The sequence below is a fragment of the Cannabis sativa genome, chromosome 9 (assembly GCF_029168945.1).
Source record: "Cannabis sativa cultivar Pink pepper isolate KNU-18-1 chromosome 9, ASM2916894v1, whole genome shotgun sequence".
NCBI lineage: Eukaryota > Viridiplantae > Streptophyta > Magnoliopsida > Rosales > Cannabaceae > Cannabis > Cannabis sativa.
In genome coordinates, this window is record NC_083609.1 from 57,169,718 (window position 1) to 57,189,552 (window position 19,835).

Consider the following 19,835-nt stretch of genomic DNA (forward strand, 5'->3'; position numbering starts at 1 on the left):
TTACTTTTATTTTCATATTTTAAGATATATCTACTTTAATAGATGATATCTCCATTATACCTCTTAGATTAATGTAAATTATGTGTTAAGTGGATGGTGAAACTATATTGGACAATCTAGTATATTTTAATGAAATTTAATATGATAATATTTTTAATTAATTGATAAAAAAAGAGAAATTTCTCAAGTTCTTTAGAAATTCCTTTGAGGAAATATAAGATAGTGTAACACTAGATTTTTTTTTTTTGTTTGTTTAATTTTTTGAGGAAAAAATTAATTGTTTTCATTAATTTCCCTTTTTGATATAAATATCAAAAGATCTTATAAATGTAATTTTCCTTCTTTTTTTTAAAGTAAAAAAGTAAAATAAATAAACTCCAAGGAATATGAAAATATGGAAAGTAACTAATTGTGATTATTCTTTCACCAAAAAAAACTAATTGTGATTATTCCAATTAATGGAAATTCCATTTATCTTAAAAAAAAATGAAAATATGGAAAGTAACTAATTGTGATTATTCCACTCATTGATAATAAAACTAGACAATTATTTAAATTTAAGTATTAATTTATTTATTTAAAGTCAAGATGACCCATTATTTGTTTTTTAGTTAAATCTTCATCTTTTTCTTTCTTTCTTTCAAAAGCTTCAATCTTTTTTTTTTTTTTGGCCAAGAGAGAAAATGAAGTTCCACCATTTTTGTCAAAATGTGAGCTAGCTGAGTTGAGAGAGTAGAAAAAACTAATACAGAGACAAAGAAAAAAAGGGAGGAAGGGGAGTGGTTTGAAAAAGACATAATATTTTACAGAAGAGAGAGAATAGTTTATATAGATATTGGAGAAGAAGGGGGAGACAAGACCGTATCTGTAAAAATAATAAAAAAAAATTCGATTCAAAGTTTGCTTTTTTATTATTTTAAGCATTGGAAGACTGCATTTGAATAAAAAAAAAAGGAAGAAGAAGAAGAAGAAGGAAAGAGAAAGAAAGAGATTATTAGTATTCACATTGGAACAATCCAACCCACCTAGCCAAAACCCAATTCTCTGTTTTTTTCTTTCTTATTCATTGTATTAACACCATACTATTACTACCCAGCTCCTTCTTTCTCTCTCTGAGTGTTTAAAGGTTGGTTTTTTATGCTTAGCTGTGTTGTGTGTGTGTTTTGGGGTCAATCTCTTACTCTTCTCTGGTTTCCCCATTATTAATTATTATTAATTAGTATTATTATATGTAAGAAAAACAGTGAACGTGCTTCTTCTTTGTCTAGATGCCTCAAAAGCTCAACTAAACATCACGCTTTGGGTTTGGAGGGACATGATTAGAGTTCTCTCTCCATTTTTTTAATCCAAGTTTCTTCCTTTTTCTACATTCACAGCCTGAGACACCACAATTTCTTTATTTTTCTTTGTTTGGAAAGAGAAATGAGAAAGCTTGTTTTGGGAATTTGAGCTCTTTTTTATTTTTCTTTTGGGGTTTTGCATCTTTTGAGAGCCATGCTTGTTTCTCAAATTTGAAGTTTTTATTTTTTTTCCACCTTTTTGAGTTCTGGGTCTCTCTCTCTCTTCTTCAAAGAATATAAAGGAGGTGTCTTTTTTTCTTTCTGTTCCAGAAAAATTCAATTATATTTTGCTTGGTTCTTAAGCTGGTTTCTATTGAATCCAAGAAATAAATACTGTAATGATGAAAAAACTGGTGTCCTGAAAATTAGTCAGTACTTTTTAAGAGAGTTGCTGTGAATGAAAATGTTCTGATTTGCTGAGGTGGGTTTTTCTCTTTGAGCATAGTTATGCAGTGGGTGAAAGTTGAAGAGAAAGAGGAGGAAGAAGAAAAGAGTGTTTTTTGGGTGTTTTTATGAAATAATAATAATAATGGGTCTGAAGATGCAGCACAACCACCATTCTGTGGTTGTTAGGTTGAATGAACAGATGGGAACCAAAACAGGTTACACTTGGGTTCAGGCTTACAGAACTTGGTTTAGAAAGATGTTTATATTCTGGTTAATTCTTATGGTCATATTTGGTTGGGTTCTCTACAACAGAATGGATACTAAAAACATAGAAAGAAGGCAAGAAGTGCTGACCAGTATGTGTGATCAGAGGGCTAGGATGTTGCAAGATCAGTTTAGTGTTAGTGTTAACCATGTTCATGCCCTTGCTCTCCTTGTTTCAACTTTTCATTACTACAGGAACCCATCTGCAATTGATCAGGTTTGTGCTTGAATTTTCTATTTTTGGATTGATTAGACTCTTTGTGTGGTGGGTTATTGATTGAGTGTGGCATTGCTGTTATGTCTGTATTTATAAATGCAGGAAACTTTTGCTGATTATACAGCATGTACCTCATTTGAAAGACCTTTACTGAGTGGAGTGGCATATGCAGAGAGAGTAATTCATTCTGAAAGAGAGAGTTTTGAGAGGCAACATGGTTGGACTATAAAGACAATGGAGAAGGAGCCGTCACCGCTCCGGGATGAGTATGCGCCTGTGATCTTTTCACAGGAGACAGTATCTTACATTGAGTCTCTTGACATGATGTCGGGCGAGGTTTGTGTTCTTGTTCAAACCTTTTGTAGTTTTGTGTTTTGTTTTCGTTTGACCATTGGTTTTGAACATGATTGTGCAGGAAGATAGGGAGAACATCTTGAGGTCTAGGGCCACTGGTAAAGCTGTTCTTACAAGTCCCTTTAGGCTGCTCGGTTCTCATCATCTTGGCGTGGTGTTGACATTTCCTGTTTACAAATCCAAACTCCCTCCGCACCCAACTGTGAAGGAGCGAATTGAAGCAACTGCAGGGTAAGTTCTGGTCAAATGAATGAGTTTTTGTTTGGGTAGAAATAATTTAGTGTAAGATAACACTGAGAGTTCGAAATCACTATTTTAATCACACTACTAAGCTTTAACAATTTGTTTTGTAATCAATAAATAGCGGTTTCCACATTTTTAATTTTGTGATTAGTGAATGTGGGATCGTAGAAGGTTTTTGTGTATGAAAAGAAAATGAAATTCAACACTGAATGCAGATACCTTGGTGGAGCCTTTGATGTTGAATCTCTTGTGGAGAAGTTGCTTGGGCAACTTGCTGGGAATGAAGAGATTTTGGTCTATGTATACGATATAACAAATTCGTCTGATAAACTAATCATGTATGGTCGCCAAAATCAAGACGAAGACATGTCTCTTTTGCATGAAAGCAAACTCGATTTTGGAGATCCATTCAGAAAACATAAGATGATTTGCAGGTAAGGTCACACCACACCGCCTTGTTGGCTAGCATTTTCAAAGTAAAGAAGTTTTTTAGTTGCCTATTTTGATCAATGATGCTATGTATTGAATTGTGAATAGATATCATCAGAAGGCCCCGGTGCCATGTTCGGCAATTTTCACTGTAATTATATTTTCCATTATCTGGTACTTAGCTGGTCATATCTTATATGCTGCTGTAACTCACATTGTAAAAGTTGAGGATGATTTCCATGAAATGCAAGAACTGAAAGTCCGAGCTGAAGCTGCTGATGTTGCAAAATCCCAGGTACTGTTGCATGCAACATTTCCGAAATTATGTTCATCGTTATATGAATATGCTCATCCTACAGTATTGTGATCCAAGTATGTCTTGTTTTCTTGATTACAGTTTCTTGCTACTGTTTCCCATGAGATCAGGACACCCATGAATGGTGTTCTTGGTATGTTATAGATTCCACTTTTGACATCTTTCTTTTCAAACATTAAGTACATGTAATTATGTATTTACGTCTACATGTAATTGCAGGCATGCTTGGGCTGCTTTTAGACACAGATTTAAGCTCAACTCAGAGGGATTTCGCTCAAACTGCTCAAGTTTGTGGACGGGCACTGATAGCATTGATAAATGAAGTGCTTGATCGTGCGAAAATTGAAGCAGGGAAGTTAGAACTTGAAGCGGTGCCATTTAGTCTTCGTTCCATTTTAGATGATGTTCTTTCCTTGTTCTCTGAAACGTCTAGAAATAAAGGCGTAGAGGTAAGATCGAGCTTACTCTTTAGAAACAATATATGGTAGTGAAGATTCTTAAATTAAGTGTATGATATATTTTGCTGTTGATGTTGAGGGCTAATAGCATTTTCGGCATGCAAAAACATGTTCTCATATTATAGATTTATTATGTTTCTTTAGCTATTTTGGGGTAATGATGTAGACCATGACGGTGTTTGTAATGTCTTTTCATGCAAATAAAGCTGGCTGTGTTCGTCTCCGATAAAGTTCCAGATCTTGTTATGGGGGATCCAGGAAGATTCAGACAGATTGTTACTAATCTTGTGGGGAACTCTGTTAAGGTAAGTCAGTGGTTTTCTTAGTTATTTTTCGGGTACTTCTTGATTCTAAATACTAATTAGATTCATCGCTTACAGTTCACCGAACGGGGGCATATATTTGTCAAAATTCATCTAGCTGAACCTGCAAAGACTTTGATAAACGATTCTTGTTTGAATGGAGGGTTAGAAAATATTGCACTAACACCTGGCGGTCGTCAATTTAACACATTAAGTGGTCTCGAAGCAGCCGATGAACAGAACTGCTGGGAGACCTTTAGACATCTAATTACTGAAGAAGGAGCAACCACCTACGAAATTTCTGACCACGTCACTTTGACCTTATCCGTTGAGGATACAGGAATAGGGATCCCTTTATCAGCACAGGATCGAATTTTCACACCGTTCATGCAGGCAGACAGCTCAACTTCCAGACACTATGGAGGAACCGGTATAGGCTTGAGCATCAGTAAGTGTTTGGTTGAACGAATGGGTGGTAAAATTAGCTTCGTAAGTCGACCTCAGGTTGGAAGTACATTTTCATTCACTGCTACTTTCGAGAGGTACAAGAAAAACGCTTTCAATGAAGTGAAAAGGCCTATTACTGAAGAATTGCCTTCTGATTTTAGAGGACTGAAAGCAATAATAGTCGATGAGAAACCTGTTAGAGCTGCTGTAACAAGTTACCATTTGAAGAGACTTGGTATACTGGTTGAAGTTGCTAGTAGCATAAAAATAGCGGTTTCTTTATCTACGAAAAATGGTTCTGTCATAACTAAGTAAGCTTCTTTCTGCTGTTATATGTATTGTAATTAATCAGATACCTTAAAGAAGCCATTTTTAACAATTTTTTGAAACTTTAAGGCTTTAAGGCTTGAGTACACTATCATTAATTTCACAAAGTTGTGTCTTCTTCGAATGTTGCAGAAATGTAAAGCAGGCTGATTTAATCCTAGTTGAGAAGGAATCGTGGATATCTGCTGAAGACGGTGGCATTAACATAAGATTTTTGGACTGGAAACAGAATGGAAATGTATTCAAGTTTCCTAAGATGATTCTCCTTGCAACTCATATTAGCAGTACTGAATTCGAGAAGGCGAAGGCTACTGGTTTTCTAGACACTGTGATTATGAAACCGCTGAGAGCAAGTATGGTGGCTGCGTGTCTTCAGCAAGTGGGTATAGGCAAGAAGAGGCAGGAGGGAAAGGACACGCCCGATGAGTCTTGTGCCCTTAAGAACATGCTATGTGGCAAGAACATTTTGGTGGTTGATGACAATATTGTTAACCGAAGAGTTGCTGCAGGTGCGATAAAGAAATATGGAGCTCGTGTGGAGTGTGCAGACAGTGGTAAAAAGGCACTAGAATTGCTTCAACTACCTCACGGTTTCGATGCTTGCTTTATGGATATTCAAATGCCCGAAATGGATGGGTATGTTTTTAGTGGCATAGCTTGATTTTAATGTTCAATTATTTCAATAAGAAACTTCCAAATTGATAGTTCATATTCTAATGACAGGTTTGAGGCAACCCGTCTAATTAGAAAGAGGGAGAGCGAAGCAAATCAACAAATGAACGGGGGATCCACCGTTGAAGGAATTGCCCGAAAAGATGAGTGGCACACACCAATTCTAGCCATGACAGCTGATGTGATTCACGCTACGTATGAAGAGTGCCTTAAATGTGGGATGGATGGTTATGTTACGAAGCCTTTCGAGGATGAGAATCTCCATGAAGCACTTGGTAAGATCTTCAACTCTAAACCTGTTCCAGGGTCATAACAAGAACTCCCGAAAAACAAACCTATCACATTCCGAAGCACAGGAAACTGTTGGGCATGTTGACCATTACCAGCAATTTTGGATGTCACGACAGGCATTATGTTTTCCCTAGCTGAAAATGGTGACAATGAGTTGGTTCTAAGAATACCGACATCTCAGATGATATACAGGTTTGCACATTCATGTGTAACGAACTTTTTGAAGTTAACAATGATTAGAAGAATCTGAGTACATGTATACTACAGAAGAGAACAGAACACCCTCCAAAAATTCTCCACTTGTATGTGTATATAGATCCTTAGGTGGGAGTAGGAGCCAAACATGTAAATCATATTATTTTTTGTATGTTTTCCATTGAAAAACTTTCCTTTTCCTTCCATGATTGAAACTTCTCCATTTGTTGACACTGAAGAGTTACTTTCTTTTTACTGTATATTATAATATTGGTGGGCAACACCGTCTCGGTCGGTTGTCTCAGCTTGACATGCTCGGCCTCGGCCTCGTCTTCGTCCCTATACAGAGATATGAAACACTCATCAAATGTAGAAGTAAATATGGTATAAATGTGCAGATTGAAATGTTAATGTTATAAGGTGAGGGAGGGACACTTTACTTGGTAGAAAAAAACTAAAGAGTCAAATTAGAAGGCCATCTTCTCTACTTATCAATTTTGACAAATTATACTTATGACAACTAAGGAATTAAAATTTTCAACTAAGGTACTATTAATTATTTAAATTGACAGTAATATCATTTCTTAGTGGCAAGGTTTATATAATTATGTCCTATAGTTTCATCAAGGATTCATGGGGAGGTAGGTGGGTGATTTTCCCAATAAGTACAACAATACATAGATTTTTGGCATGGTTGAAATCATAAAAAGAAAAAGGTAAATACCATTTTGAACTCTTTATTTTGTAAAAGTTACCAATTGGACCTTCTGTTTTGTTAAATGACAAAATTGATCTGTATTTTCTAAAATTATACAAATAGGACCCTGAATTGATTTTTTGTCAAAATAAAACTTAATAATAATCCGATCTAGATATGTTATGACAAAACTAATTACATTTTCTGTATCTATTCGTATTAAAAATTGGGTTAAAGTTGGTTATATTAAAAAAATAAAATTATTGAAAATTGAGCTTAGGGTTCTATTTTTACCATTTTAGAAAATATAGGGCTCATTTTGTTATTTAACAAAACAGAAGGTCCAATTAATAATATTTGTAAAACACAGGGTCCAAAATGGTATTAACTCAAAAGAAAATATAGTTTGAAAATAATTTAGATCAAATTAATTTTAATTTATTATCAAAATATTTATATTATAGATTAAATAGGATTATTGAATATATTATTATTATTATTTTTAGAGAAAATGAAAATTCTCATTAATAGATAAATAAAAAAAAAATCCATTATATAAAAATATAGTTCATTGAGCAAAATCAACAATAATAAGCATATTAAGTCGTTTACAATAATCAAAAAGAAAATTCTAACAACAATCTCCACTAAGGATCCAATAAGCCACCAACTATCAACCATCAAAAAAAATGTGAAATATACTGAGTCTCCAAACTAAATTTTCTCAATTTTATTTATTTATTTATTTATCTATTTATTTATTTGCAAAGACATGTTACAATATTAATACATTGTCCTGAGTGTGATACCTATTTGCAGCCACCAACAAACGACATGGATTCAAGCCCAACCTCAATCCAATGAGCTCTTCACCTTTTGTGTTAATAGGTTGGACAACTTAGATCATGACAGAGTCAAATTGCTTAGCGGCGAGTTCATCTGGACCGAGCCACATTCGGGAAGGATCAAGCTCAAGCTCGAAGTAGAGAAAGAGGTTCTTAATGGAGCTTTGATTCATTACTCTTATGTTGTTGAGTTTGTTAAGCAACAACTTATGTGTGAATCTTGTACTTGTAGCTATATTGGATATTGGTATTGAACTTCTTAAACTTTTCAAAACATTATTTTCTCTTTAGATTCATCTTTTAATTTGGTATATTGTTATGTTAGAAACTCAAATTCTCCCATTTGGCTAAGTTCCTGGTTTATTTTTGTTATTTAATTTTTTTGAATGAAAAGTATTTAAAAATATTTGAATCTCATTGAGAAAAAAATTATACATATTATAATTTGAAAGTAGCTTTATAAAAATTAGGACTCCAAAAAAAAAAAAAATACACTTGACTTAAAAAAAAATGATTTTTTTTTATTTTTTATCCAAACAAATTTAAGAAAGAAATTTAATTCTAAAATCTAAAATAGACTTTTTATTCTTGAGAATTGATTGAAGATATAATACTTGTGATAAAGGTTTGATCTTAATTTTGTAAATGCATGTTTATGGGATTATTTTACAAATACATAAAAATAATAATAAAAAAAATTATAAAAATACGGTTATACAAAATTTTATATAAAACTTACTTTCTTTTCGTTCAGAAAAGGATAAATTCTTGTTCTTTACTTACTTTGGCATACCTTGCTAAAGTCAAAAGTTGTCTCTTGAATATTATTCCTATTATGACATATCTTTAATAATAAAATTTTTACGATTTTTATGATTTTATTTATAGAAAATATTATTTTTTAAGTATATTTTTATATTATACTCTTATAAATTTGTTGTTGATTTTTTATTATTTATATATTATTTTTTATGCTATTTTTTTTATTATTTGTATGCTTTTAAAAGAACTTAAAAATATAAAAAATAATGATTAATGTAATTATAGTGTTCATGAAAAACATCATTATGGGCCATTTATGTTGTAGTGTCAACTAAGTGTTTAGTGATCAAGTGCTCCAGTGGAAAACTGTACTTCCATTCACTGAAAGTTGATCAAATGGATCACCTCAGACTCAGCCCAAAGTTAGAATCTACACATTTATTGTGTTCTTTTTAAAAAAATACTACTTTGGACAAAAGTTTACAATTTTATTATTATACGGAATTTTTACAAAAATACTGTCTTTTTATAAAACAATTGTAAAACAGCAAAACAAAACAATTAAAACAACAGTGGAACTACTAAAAAACAACCGTGGCATAACAGTAAAAACTTAACATACTACACAGTATAAAACTTACACAGTATTTTTGAAAAAAATTCTGCCTCACAGTAAAAAGGTAAAAAAATTAAAAATTTTAATATGTGATGTAAAAACCTCAAAAAAAAAAAAAAATGAAAATATTAAAGCCTATAAAATATACAGATTTTTTTTCTTCAATTAAATTAGATTTTTTTAAGGACATATTCAATTAAATTATTAAATTTGATTTAGAAGGACCATCTAAGGTGATTACAGAACACAAACAAAATGCGTGCATAGATTCAAAAGAAAATTAAACCTCGCAGTCATTATAGATAATATTTTTTCGAAATTGCTAAACAAAGTCAACACATCATTAAGTTATGAGCATAAGTCCACTTTACTGGACAACAAAATTACAAGTTATACTAATTTGAGAAAAACTATAATCCAAAAACTTATGAGAAAGCCTTTTACAATGAGTACAATAATTATTAATTTCTCATCCAGAAATTTGACCCTTAAGGGTTTGAATAGTAGTTTTCGAGTTACTCTCCACTATGACAAATATGAAATAATTTATTTATTTGATTATATAACTTTTTTTTAAAAAAGAATTGTTAATCGGTTTATTCAAGTTGTATGGGATGAGTTGAAATATTTTTACCCCACTCAATATATGTTGAGATTACAAACCGTCTAAGCTTAAACCAAACCGAATAAATTGATAAAAAAATTACAATCTAAAAACCCCAATGAAAAACCAAATCACCCAATTTGCATATATTATCGGTCCTATATTAAGACAGACCAAGCCTCTACCTAGAGTCCACCTACTCAAACTACTGAAAAAATTGTTTTTATTTTCAAAATTATACATCTTATTTTGGTTTTTTTCTTAAACTACCATATGTTCTTTAAATATGGGTTCAATTTTTTTTTTTTTGAGTAATTTGCGGCAAAACTCCTTCAACTATCAATTTACTTGCAAAAAACCATCCATCCTCATATTTTGGTGGAAAACCCTCTAAAGTACTGTTTCGTTTACATTTTTAAGGTGTCGTCTGTTCAGCCTCGTTAAATTCTAATTTCGCCCACGTGGCAATGACAGTTCATTAAAAAATTATCCTACGTGACCATATTTTACAAAATAAAAATAAAAAATTTAGGAGTAATTTGCGACAAAACTCCCCCAATTATCAATTTACTTGCAAAAAACCATCAAACCTTAAAGTTTTTTAGATGGTTTTTTGCAAGTAAATTGATAGTTGGGGGGTTTTGCCGCAAATTACTCTTAAAGTTTTTACTTTTTATTTTGTAAAATATGGCCACATAGGATAATTTTTTAGTGACCTGTCATTGCCACGTGGGCAAAATTAGGACTTAACGAGACTGGACAGACGACACCTTAAAAATGTAAACGAAACTGTACTTTGGAGGGTTTTCCCACCAAAATATAAGGTTGGATGGTTTTTTGCAAGTAAATTAATAGTTGAGGGGGTTTTGCCGCAAATTACTTATTTTTTTTTTATTTGTTCCCAAATAATGTCAAGTTGGCCCTTCATTGAAACTGTTTTTTGCAAATGTATAGAGTACTACTCTTTGGATACCGTATAATATCTTGAGAATGTAAATATAGACATGTTTATATTACATGGTACAATTATTAAGACAACACTGATACAACTCCATTAATTAATTAATTATTGATTACATAAAAAACCTAAGCACACAAACAAACATGATATGTTTACTAAATATATATATATATATTTATATATATATATATGTCACAAGTTACGTGTGAGTAGCTTCTTAATTGGAAAAAAAATGGAATCCAAAGAAAAAAAAAATATTATTACTTCTGATGAAAATTTAAACTACTTAAGATCACACTAAACAATCAGGAGATAAGAAAATCAAGCAACTCAAATGTAAATGAAACAACACATAACCGGGAATTTTAGAAACTAATTAAGAAATAAATTGAGCTTAAAGAAAGATGATCTAGAAGTAAAGAAGATAAATATTTTTACATAGTTGAGACGTTAATGAGATTTAGTCCACAATTCAATATTATATTAAACTATTTTGCTATAGAGTATTTTACACAAGTATTCTTATCAAAATTCTAATCAATTTATAATCCCTTGCATGAAGGGTTAAAGCCCTATTTATAGGCTACTAGAGTCCAATTTTCAGGTAAACCCCGACTCGCTAGGGTTTGCATGTGAAATAAGCCCATTGATAAGGTAAAATACATTAAAATATTGATATTAGGCCTAGTAGGTGAGTGATAGGCTAGTTTTTGGTACATTTTATAAAATATTTTAGAAGTGTATTTCAATTGATTATATTCATTTTGTGTAGAATTACACTTGTTTTCTATTTGTTTTAGGTTTAAATGGTAAAATTTATAATGTGAATTGAAAATGAAAAAAAAATATGTTAAATGAGATGAATTTGATGGATTATCATAGAATTTGGAGTTCTAGGATATAATTGGTGAAAAATTCTAAGTTTTGGAAGCTCAACACGTCTGTTTATGATCGAAAATCAAGTCTGAAGCTTCAAATCAATTTATGACTATGATGCGTTTCCTTCGAGAAAAAATATTGTGAATAAAAGTTTTAGATATTTCTTTTATCTTTCCAAAACATCTTGAATCGTCTAATTCTGAGTGATAATGAAAGAGTTATGGCCAAAATATTATATCATTCAACCCAGTAGGAAGCTCGCTGCCAAAAATCGTGCTTTAAGCATCGCGGCACTACCTTGTGTCGCGACCCGCCTAATCTAAACTACAAAAAAAATAGGTTTTTTTAAAAATCTTTTTTAGTTATATAAAGGCTATTTTTCAAAACTTTTCAGAAGACGACTTTGGGAGGACAAAAATAAGAGACAAAAGACAGCTTTGGAGATATTCAATATTATTTTTTCAACGAGTTCTTTCTTCTACTTTATTTTTCATGTTCTTAATTAATTGTTTTCAGTTATTTATTTTTAATGAATATGAGTAGCTAGACTTCGTATTAGGGTATTAATGGAGATTGTTTGACACTTTATTTTGATTTTAATGTGATGTAGTTCTCCCCCAATTTTCTATGTGTATCTATTTTATTCAAATTTAATTTCTTTTAATTGCTTGATCACCAATTAAATATTTTATGATTTCATTATAAAATTTGAGAAGTGAGTGTTGATTATGCTATAATGAAATAAACAAAAATTTTGAATAGGACGAGAGTACCTATATGATTTGTATAACATTTAGGATTTTTATGCTTAATGTCTTATGTGTATTTAAATTTATCACGAGAGTAGAAAATTTTCATATAGGTTAAAATTTAAATGTCCTAGCCCAAATATAAGTTTCTTTAGTAAATTCGCTATCACATGAAAATTAGAATTTGAGAATTAAGTTATATTAAACCATATAAATAGATGCAATCGAAATTAATCACCCTAAAATTGAATCATTGTTAATTTTAATTTAATTATTTGTTTTCTTTATTTTTACATCTTTTCTTATTTTTATTGTCACCAAATAGAATTAGAAATCTAATTGTTTGGTAATTAACTAGTGGGATCGACCTCGCTCTTGTGAGTCTTACTTGTAAACGATACTTACGTGTTGAAAAATCTATCATAGTGAAACTCAAATTGGAGGGTTTTTTCAGTTGCTCTTACGGGGTCGTACAACCTGTTGTTGATAAGTGCCCATGTGTCGCCGATTGCATGTATAGTAAATGTCAAGGTAGTGGACGTTGAAAAAAGTTGTTTGCTTTTTGTGTGCGCCTTTCTAATGTCTGACATAGAAGACAAACCCTTGATTTTGTGGGATCTGATGTACTCACATGGATGCCACGTCGGATTGGTCTCGGACACCCCATCGACTAATCCTTTGAGATTATCCTTGAAAGTGTCCGGTTGTATTTCTTTAAGTCTTCACTTCTCTGGATACGAGAGTTGTCATTTTGGGACCAAAAAGATCCAACTTTATAAAGGCAAAGTTACAATTGAACCTGAAGCCTTAGTCTGGCTTCGGGTAGACCGATCCATTACTTGGTTTGTGTGTGGCAATATTGGGAAACTTCGAAAGTATACATTGTCATTTATCCAAAAACGCAAATAACAAAAAATAAATATTTATTTTTTTTGTTTAAATATTTGAGCTAACTTCATCATTAATTAAAGTGATGAATGGAGAGGGGTGATTATATACCTGTTAATATCTATTCTATATAAAGTATACCTATATAACTGAAATTCTTGGTTTTTGAGAATTTTGTGGGTGACTTTTAATTTTTATTTAATAAAATAATAAAATATTATTTATCTATAATAAAATAATAATAAATATCCTAAATTAAATATTTGAATCCTTATTTTACGAGAATAGCGCTTGGGTAGAGTTTCAAAAAGAATTTCACTTATTTTTTTGTTTTAAAGAATTAGCCGAGCCCATATGTGAAGCCCACATGTATATAAGGTCATTTTCTTAGTAATATCAGTATAGCTTAAGTTTAGGGTTTTCTCACTTGGTATCCTCGTCTCCTACCTCTCCACACTCCGCAGCCATGGCAGAGCAGGTTCGTTCCAGATCTATCCCACCTCTCAACTCCGTTTTTTTTGTCAGTTCTGCTTCTTAAACTCTATAATTTCAGTATTTTAACACTCCATTTCGTTGCAGACCGAGAAGGCTTTTCTTAAGCAACCAAAGGTTTTTCTAAGGTACATTGTAGAAAGAAAAATAAACCTTTCTTTTCTTATTGGTATATATTTGTTTATTGGAGTTTGTTTATTTATGTTTTATTTACCTATCGATCATAGTTTATTTCGGCATATATAAACTTAAGAATGTATCCAAAGTTAGTTTATTTAAGAGGGAGATTTACTGCTTAAAATCATCGAATGAGTGATTGAGGAAGTGTGAAGGTTGAGTATTCTGCACTTATTAGTGGTTGGACTAACCTAATTTTGTTATGGTTTTTAATTTTCTTTCTTTCAAAGATTTGGGGGCGGAACGCTTCATATCAAGAGGAGACACAAGGGGCACCACTATTGGAGAACACTGGTGGACCGGCTTCTTCTTTAAAGGTATAACTAAAGCTATTTCGATATACCTAAAAAGATAAATCTTGAGACTTAATTTTATGCTATTATTTTCTTATTTTGTGCATCAATATTTCTCTTAGATTTAAGTGTTGCTTATTATAATTTTCTTCCTTTGAATTAAGGAGGGGGATCAAAATGATGTGAATATGAAGCGCCTGTCTCCTGACAATGATATTGCTAAGTCAAACCTAATAGAAGAAATTGACAATTGGGGTAGGTTAGTGGAGCCTCAAGATGCATCACCAGCCTCAAGAAGCACCAATCTCAAAACACCAGTCTTTGAGAACACCGGCGACTAATACATTATTTTAGTATAAGGACACAAAGTTTTATGTAAGCTATTAACATACCTTTTTCCCTGAAGAAATTCTGAACTTGGGGTAACCTTCTATCAACTTTTCCACTCTCTTTTTAAGTATACGAACATCCTACATTATAATTAGACAATTAACAATTTATGCACATAATGTTTTTATTGTATTAAATTTAATTTATGTTATAACATATCTAACCTCATCATTTATTACTTGTCGAAAGTGAACAGAGATGCAGAACTTGTTGTCTTCAACAATGGCTCCTTTTATGCCTTTTGTCTTGTCTTTCAGAGCCTTTAGTATCTAAACAAAAACACATTACAAATATTTAAAAAAAAATCTCAAGTTAAAGCTATAAGTGCAGGAAGTGAAGTCAGTATCTAGCTACCTCTTCAATCTTTGGAAGAAACTCTTGAGCTGGTCGAAAGTGAACAACTTCATTCCCCTGTAGAAAAAAGAAAGTCACAAATATAGAAAAGAAAAATCAAAAGAACTTCAAAGAACACTAACTAATTAGTAACCTTTTCATCAGTGGTTCTAGCTTATCACAAATATGTTGACATTTATTTTAGTGTTGCTTATCATAGTTTTTTTTCTCTTTTGAATTAATGAGGGGGATCAAATTGATTTGAATATGCAACACCAGTCTCCTGACAATGATATTGCCAAATCGAACCATATAGAAGAACTTGACAATTCAGGCAGGTTAGCGGAGCCTCAAGGAGCACCAGTTTTCGAGAACACCGGTAGTGTGGCCTCTTTTCAGGTATATCTGAATTTATTTTAACATACCGTAAAAGATAAATCTTGAGACTTATTTTTACACACTATGCTTTTGATTTTGATCACTAATTTACATCAATGAATATCTCAGATTTGAACTTGAATAGTTCCATTTGAAATTCTTCTAACATGGTATTGTTTTCTTTTCATTATCATTTTTCATTGACAGTTAGCAATGTACAAGGAAGTCCTCAAAATCTTCCCATTGTGAGAAGATCTGCAATCTGGGAACCCCATATGTGAAAATAAATATAATATATAGTTTTTTTTTTTGGAAATAATATATAATTTTTTATGTATATTTTTTAATTTTTTACAAAGTTTAACTTTTATGCAGATTGTATATTAATGTATTGCTAAATAAAAATGTTTCTCGTGTAATGTATATATGAGAATATGGGTCCGAGTTTGGGGGCGGAACGCTTCATATCAAGAGGAGACACAAGGGGCACCACTATTGGAGAACACTGGTGGACCGGCTTCTTCTTTAAGAACAAAATTATGTTATGTGCTCTAATTTAACCAAATTTACGGTTTGGGAATTACCCCACTAACTATGTAAAATTTGAAATTATAATATCTAAATTATACTATCAATAAAAGTCAAACTCACCTTAAAAGGAAACCTTTCTTTCCGTTTTTTTTTATTATTATTTTTTTATTTTTATATATATATATCTAAATTATACTATCAATTTGTATCGCGTATAATTTTGATTTTCTTAAATTTAAATATAAATACTGATAATTAAAAATCCAGTCTCCAAAAATAAAAAGATAATTAAGTAATTAAAACTAAATTAAATAAATTCTATTCCAAATGAAACTAGGACGAGACTATATGTCATCAACCCAAAACTTATTTATATTTCATCTCTTTTCTGTCTTTTTTCATTCCAATATATATAACAGAATCATATACCCTCTAATTTTTTTTGTTGGCCGTTATACCGCTTCTTTTCTTCTCCAGATTTTCTCTCTGCTTATTCTCCCAAGTAATTTTTTTATTTATTATTTTTTTTTGTTATTTAGCTTTTGTTTTATTTTTTATCTTTTTTTTATTTATTATTTAGTTTGCCATATTAAAGTTATTTGTAAAGAAACTTTCTATAATAAAAACTTTCCAATATTGAAAGAAAAAAAAACATAGGTGGAAGAATAAAGTAAAGGAATTATATTTTATGTCATTTTTATATAACAAGTGATTAGTGAATTTTCTACGTGGCAATTCTATGGGTTTGAGGGTTCCAAGGAGAAAATAAATCCATGCTTTGTGGCTATCATCTTCAATCTCATGCACTACTCTTCAATAATATTATAATTAACAAGATATTAATTATATTTTATGTCTCTTTTTATTGATTACGTAGTCATTACTATATTTTTTATTTTGTGTATCTACAGATTTATTTGAAAACAGTTGAATAAATGGCTACAATATATACAACAATTAAGGATATCACCCCAACTACAGAAAGTTGGAAGATTGAAATGAGAGTGTTAGAAAAATCTGGAAAGCGGACAAGCAAGAGTTCACCACTCAAATATCAAAAGCTTATGTTAGCAGATAAAAAGGTATACAATTAGTTTATTTACCGTTAAAATTGTAAATACTCTACTAATAAATGCTATATTTACCGAATTCTGACTATAAACACGCTCCAACAGATTATTATTTCATAAATATATTTTTTTCCTTAAAATGTGTTAGGGTAATGATGTTGAAGCAGTAATATTTGGCACTGAAATTGATGCTAGAGAAAACACTTTGGAAGTGTTCCACAGTTACTACATCAGCAACGCTTATGTAAAAAAAACAGCCCCACCTTTCGATAAAAAGCGAGACTACAAATATTCTTGGACATTGAACTCAAGAACAGAAATCGAAGAAATCCAAACAGAAGACAACCAGATATCAGGACCAAACTATGATTTCATTCCGTTTAGCGACCTGCATACACCTAAAGAATTCAGCAAACCAATAGGTATTTACAATTTGATTTTTATATATATGTATTCCTCATTGACTAACTATTTAATATTTCAATTTATTAGATATTTTGGCTATTGCTCTCAAAATGAACCCACCAAAAGAAGTCAACACTCCCTATGGACTACATACAATTCAAGAGATATATTTAATTGATGAAAGGTAAACTATACATTTAATCTACCGCTATAAATACACCCTTGTGTTCATTTTTATTGTGATATATTAATTACTATTTAACAAAATTTTTGCTAATCCATTTTTTTATTTCTTTACAAAGTTGTAGCTTCAAACCAGTATGTTTGACGATGTGGGGGCATAAAGTTCACGATGAATGCTTACAAATAGCAGAAGTAATCGAAGAAAGACCCATAATATTGGGATCAAAACTAATTGTTCAAACCAAGAGAGGTTTGCATTAATTAAACTACTGATATTTAAAAGCGAAAATTCAAAAATTCAATTAACACATACATTTTGGTTTAGGGCTGTCTCTATCGTCACGCGACACGAGTACCTTCAAAATCAATCCTCAACTCCCCGAAGCAGAAGCACTAAAGGAATGGTAATACTCATAAAATCAAATACACATACTATTATAGCTACACGTTTTACAAAAAAATTTAAATTTTTGTATACTATATTTATAATAATACTTACTCTATTTTAAGGGCGGAGAGCAACGAAACAGAAATTAAAAACGCAATAGCAAACTGCTTGACATACGAATCTTCTCCAAAATCTTTTGTTGGATTACACGAAATAGTGACTAACATCCAAATTTCAGAGTTGACGAAAAATCTGCAACTGAATGAGGTAAAAACTACTATAATATTTACTTTATGAAACTTTTGTTTCAATATCTTACTATTATTGACACCATTTGATTTGAATGTAGAAAAAATATTTTTGGATTGAGGCGGCAATAAAAATAACTGACACTCTCCAGAATTTTTATTACATGTCATGTGACGCATGTCATAAAAAAATAGATTTATACAATCGCGATGAAAAAATCATATGTGACAAGCCAACATGCGGCCAAGAAGGATTTCCTACACCACGGTATATTACAAAAAACATATGATGTTATTGAAATTAAGTTAAAATAAAAAAATATACTAACAATCTTATAATGCATTTTACAGTGCTATAGCATATGTTGAACTTGATGACAATACAAAGAGCCTATCTGCTATCATGTTCGCAGATATTGTCGAAAAAATATTCTCGTGTAATGCTGCCCAACTAATGAACTATACTGCAGAGGTGTAGTTTTTAAAAAATTAAATAGTTTTACATGCCTTTCATAAGTTGATTTTTTAATTAAATAAATTATGCACATCATGACTAATCATCTTAAATGAAAATACATCACTGTTTGCAGGAACACCGCCGCTTTGTCGACACTACCATAATCAATTTATCAAAGAAAAAATAGATAATCCAGATATATGCGGACCCGACTAGAATGAAAAGTGCAAAATACAAAAATTACACTATTGTCTCTATCAAAGAAAATGAAGATTGAAATCCACCAATGACTATCATTAGTTTTCTTATCTACAATTTTAAGACTAATGCTATCTTCAATTATCAACAATTTAGAGATTGATTTTTTAATTTTCTTTTTATCTTACCCCCATTTACGTAATATTTCTTTAATTATTGGAACATCAATTTTTAGTTTATTTTTGGATTAACTTAAGAACATATTTAAATCATTAAGCCTTCTTAAATACTAATATAATGAATTCGATATTCACTTTTAATTGACAACATTATAAACTATAATATTTAGATACACATAATAATAATCTCACCTAATAACTAATAATATTTTTTCTTTAATTTTTAATCGTATCACTTTCAAATAACATAAAAAAACTAGCATAAAATTTACTATACGTGCCTCGCACGTTGCTTTTTGCTAGTACATAATATATGTGTGATTAATTATATAATTAATGAACCACCGGCCACCACTAAAATAAGTAAAAGCAGTACTATATTTATATTTTAATTAAGGAAAAAGGTTATTTAGTAATAATAATAAGTGTGTTTGGATTGTGTTAAAGACAAGATATAAGGGAAAGAAAGAGACAATATTGCATGTTTTCAGCAAAGATTGTCAGCCACCCAATAATAAGGAACCTACGTACTTATCACAAAACATCACACACCACACCACCACCACATATATAATTCTATAAGGTTTCGTTTAGAATGCCGTATTAGATTGTATTGTATTGTATTGTATTATATAAAATTATATTTTATGTAAAATTATATGTGGTATTAACTTTTATGAACACCTAAATATATAATATTTTAGTATAAATTAAAGTTTAACATAGTATTATATAAAAATATGATATATAATCCAATTAAATATAATACAATACAATGCAATATTACGACCTAATACGACGTTCCAAATGAGCCATAGAAGTAAAAATTTTAATACATCCTTCCCCATCTCAACTCTGAGAAATAAAACC

General features: G+C 30.9%; 2 protein-coding genes and 2 long non-coding RNA genes across 4 annotated transcripts; all 4 read left to right on the plus strand.

The window, feature by feature from the left end:
• The first annotated feature begins 614 nt into the window (after nucleotides 1–614).
• LOC115722116 (histidine kinase 4) lies at nucleotides 615–6,554 on the plus strand. The gene is made up of 11 exons (XM_030651241.2): nucleotides 615–2,208; nucleotides 2,311–2,544; nucleotides 2,624–2,793; nucleotides 3,021–3,239; nucleotides 3,343–3,529; nucleotides 3,632–3,683; nucleotides 3,770–3,999; nucleotides 4,215–4,313; nucleotides 4,389–5,068; nucleotides 5,217–5,720; nucleotides 5,808–6,554. The coding sequence occupies exons 1-11, from the start codon at nucleotides 1,870–1,872 to the stop codon at nucleotides 6,067–6,069; spliced, it is 2,976 nt and encodes a 991-aa protein (XP_030507101.2). The 5' UTR covers nucleotides 615–1,869; the 3' UTR covers nucleotides 6,070–6,554.
• Nucleotides 6,555–13,567: 7,013 nt separating this feature from the next.
• On the plus strand, nucleotides 13,568–15,979 carry LOC133031058 (uncharacterized). Its single transcript, XR_009684569.1, has 5 exons — nucleotides 13,568–13,721; nucleotides 13,823–13,863; nucleotides 14,143–14,229; nucleotides 14,370–15,327; nucleotides 15,514–15,979. It is a non-coding gene; the product is annotated as an uncharacterized LOC133031058 (long non-coding RNA).
• A 1,296-nt stretch (nucleotides 15,980–17,275) lies between these two features.
• LOC115695299 (replication protein A 70 kDa DNA-binding subunit B) lies at nucleotides 17,276–17,915 on the plus strand. The gene is made up of 4 exons (XM_061103703.1): nucleotides 17,276–17,329; nucleotides 17,400–17,496; nucleotides 17,615–17,745; nucleotides 17,821–17,915. The coding sequence occupies exons 2-4, from the start codon at nucleotides 17,423–17,425 to the stop codon at nucleotides 17,901–17,903; spliced, it is 288 nt and encodes a 95-aa protein (XP_060959686.1). The 5' UTR covers nucleotides 17,276–17,329; nucleotides 17,400–17,422; the 3' UTR covers nucleotides 17,904–17,915.
• Nucleotides 17,916–17,958: 43 nt separating this feature from the next.
• LOC133030809 (uncharacterized) lies at nucleotides 17,959–18,945 on the plus strand. The gene is made up of 3 exons (XR_009684354.1): nucleotides 17,959–18,150; nucleotides 18,233–18,399; nucleotides 18,483–18,945. It is a non-coding gene; the product is annotated as an uncharacterized LOC133030809 (long non-coding RNA).
• The last annotated feature ends 890 nt before the right edge of the window (nucleotides 18,946–19,835 follow it).

Bases quoted from the DNA above. Each gene is read 5' to 3' on its own strand.
- LOC115695299 (XM_061103703.1), top strand. From the start codon at position 17,423: ATGAACCCACCAAAAGAAGTCAACACTCCCTATGGACTACATACAATT. The intron at 17,497-17,614 runs GTAAACTATACA...TTCTTTACAAAG, and splicing joins ATATATTTAATTGATGAAAG to TTGTAGCTTCAAACCAGTAT. The intron at 17,746-17,820 runs GTTTGCATTAAT...ATTTTGGTTTAG, and splicing joins AATTGTTCAAACCAAGAGAG to GGCTGTCTCTATCGTCACGC.
- LOC115722116 (XM_030651241.2), top strand. From the start codon at position 1,870: ATGGGTCTGAAGATGCAGCACAACCACCATTCTGTGGTTGTTAGGTTG. The intron at 2,794-3,020 runs GTAAGTTCTGGT...CACTGAATGCAG, and splicing joins CGAATTGAAGCAACTGCAGG to ATACCTTGGTGGAGCCTTTG. The intron at 5,069-5,216 runs GTAAGCTTCTTT...CGAATGTTGCAG, and splicing joins AATGGTTCTGTCATAACTAA to AAATGTAAAGCAGGCTGATT.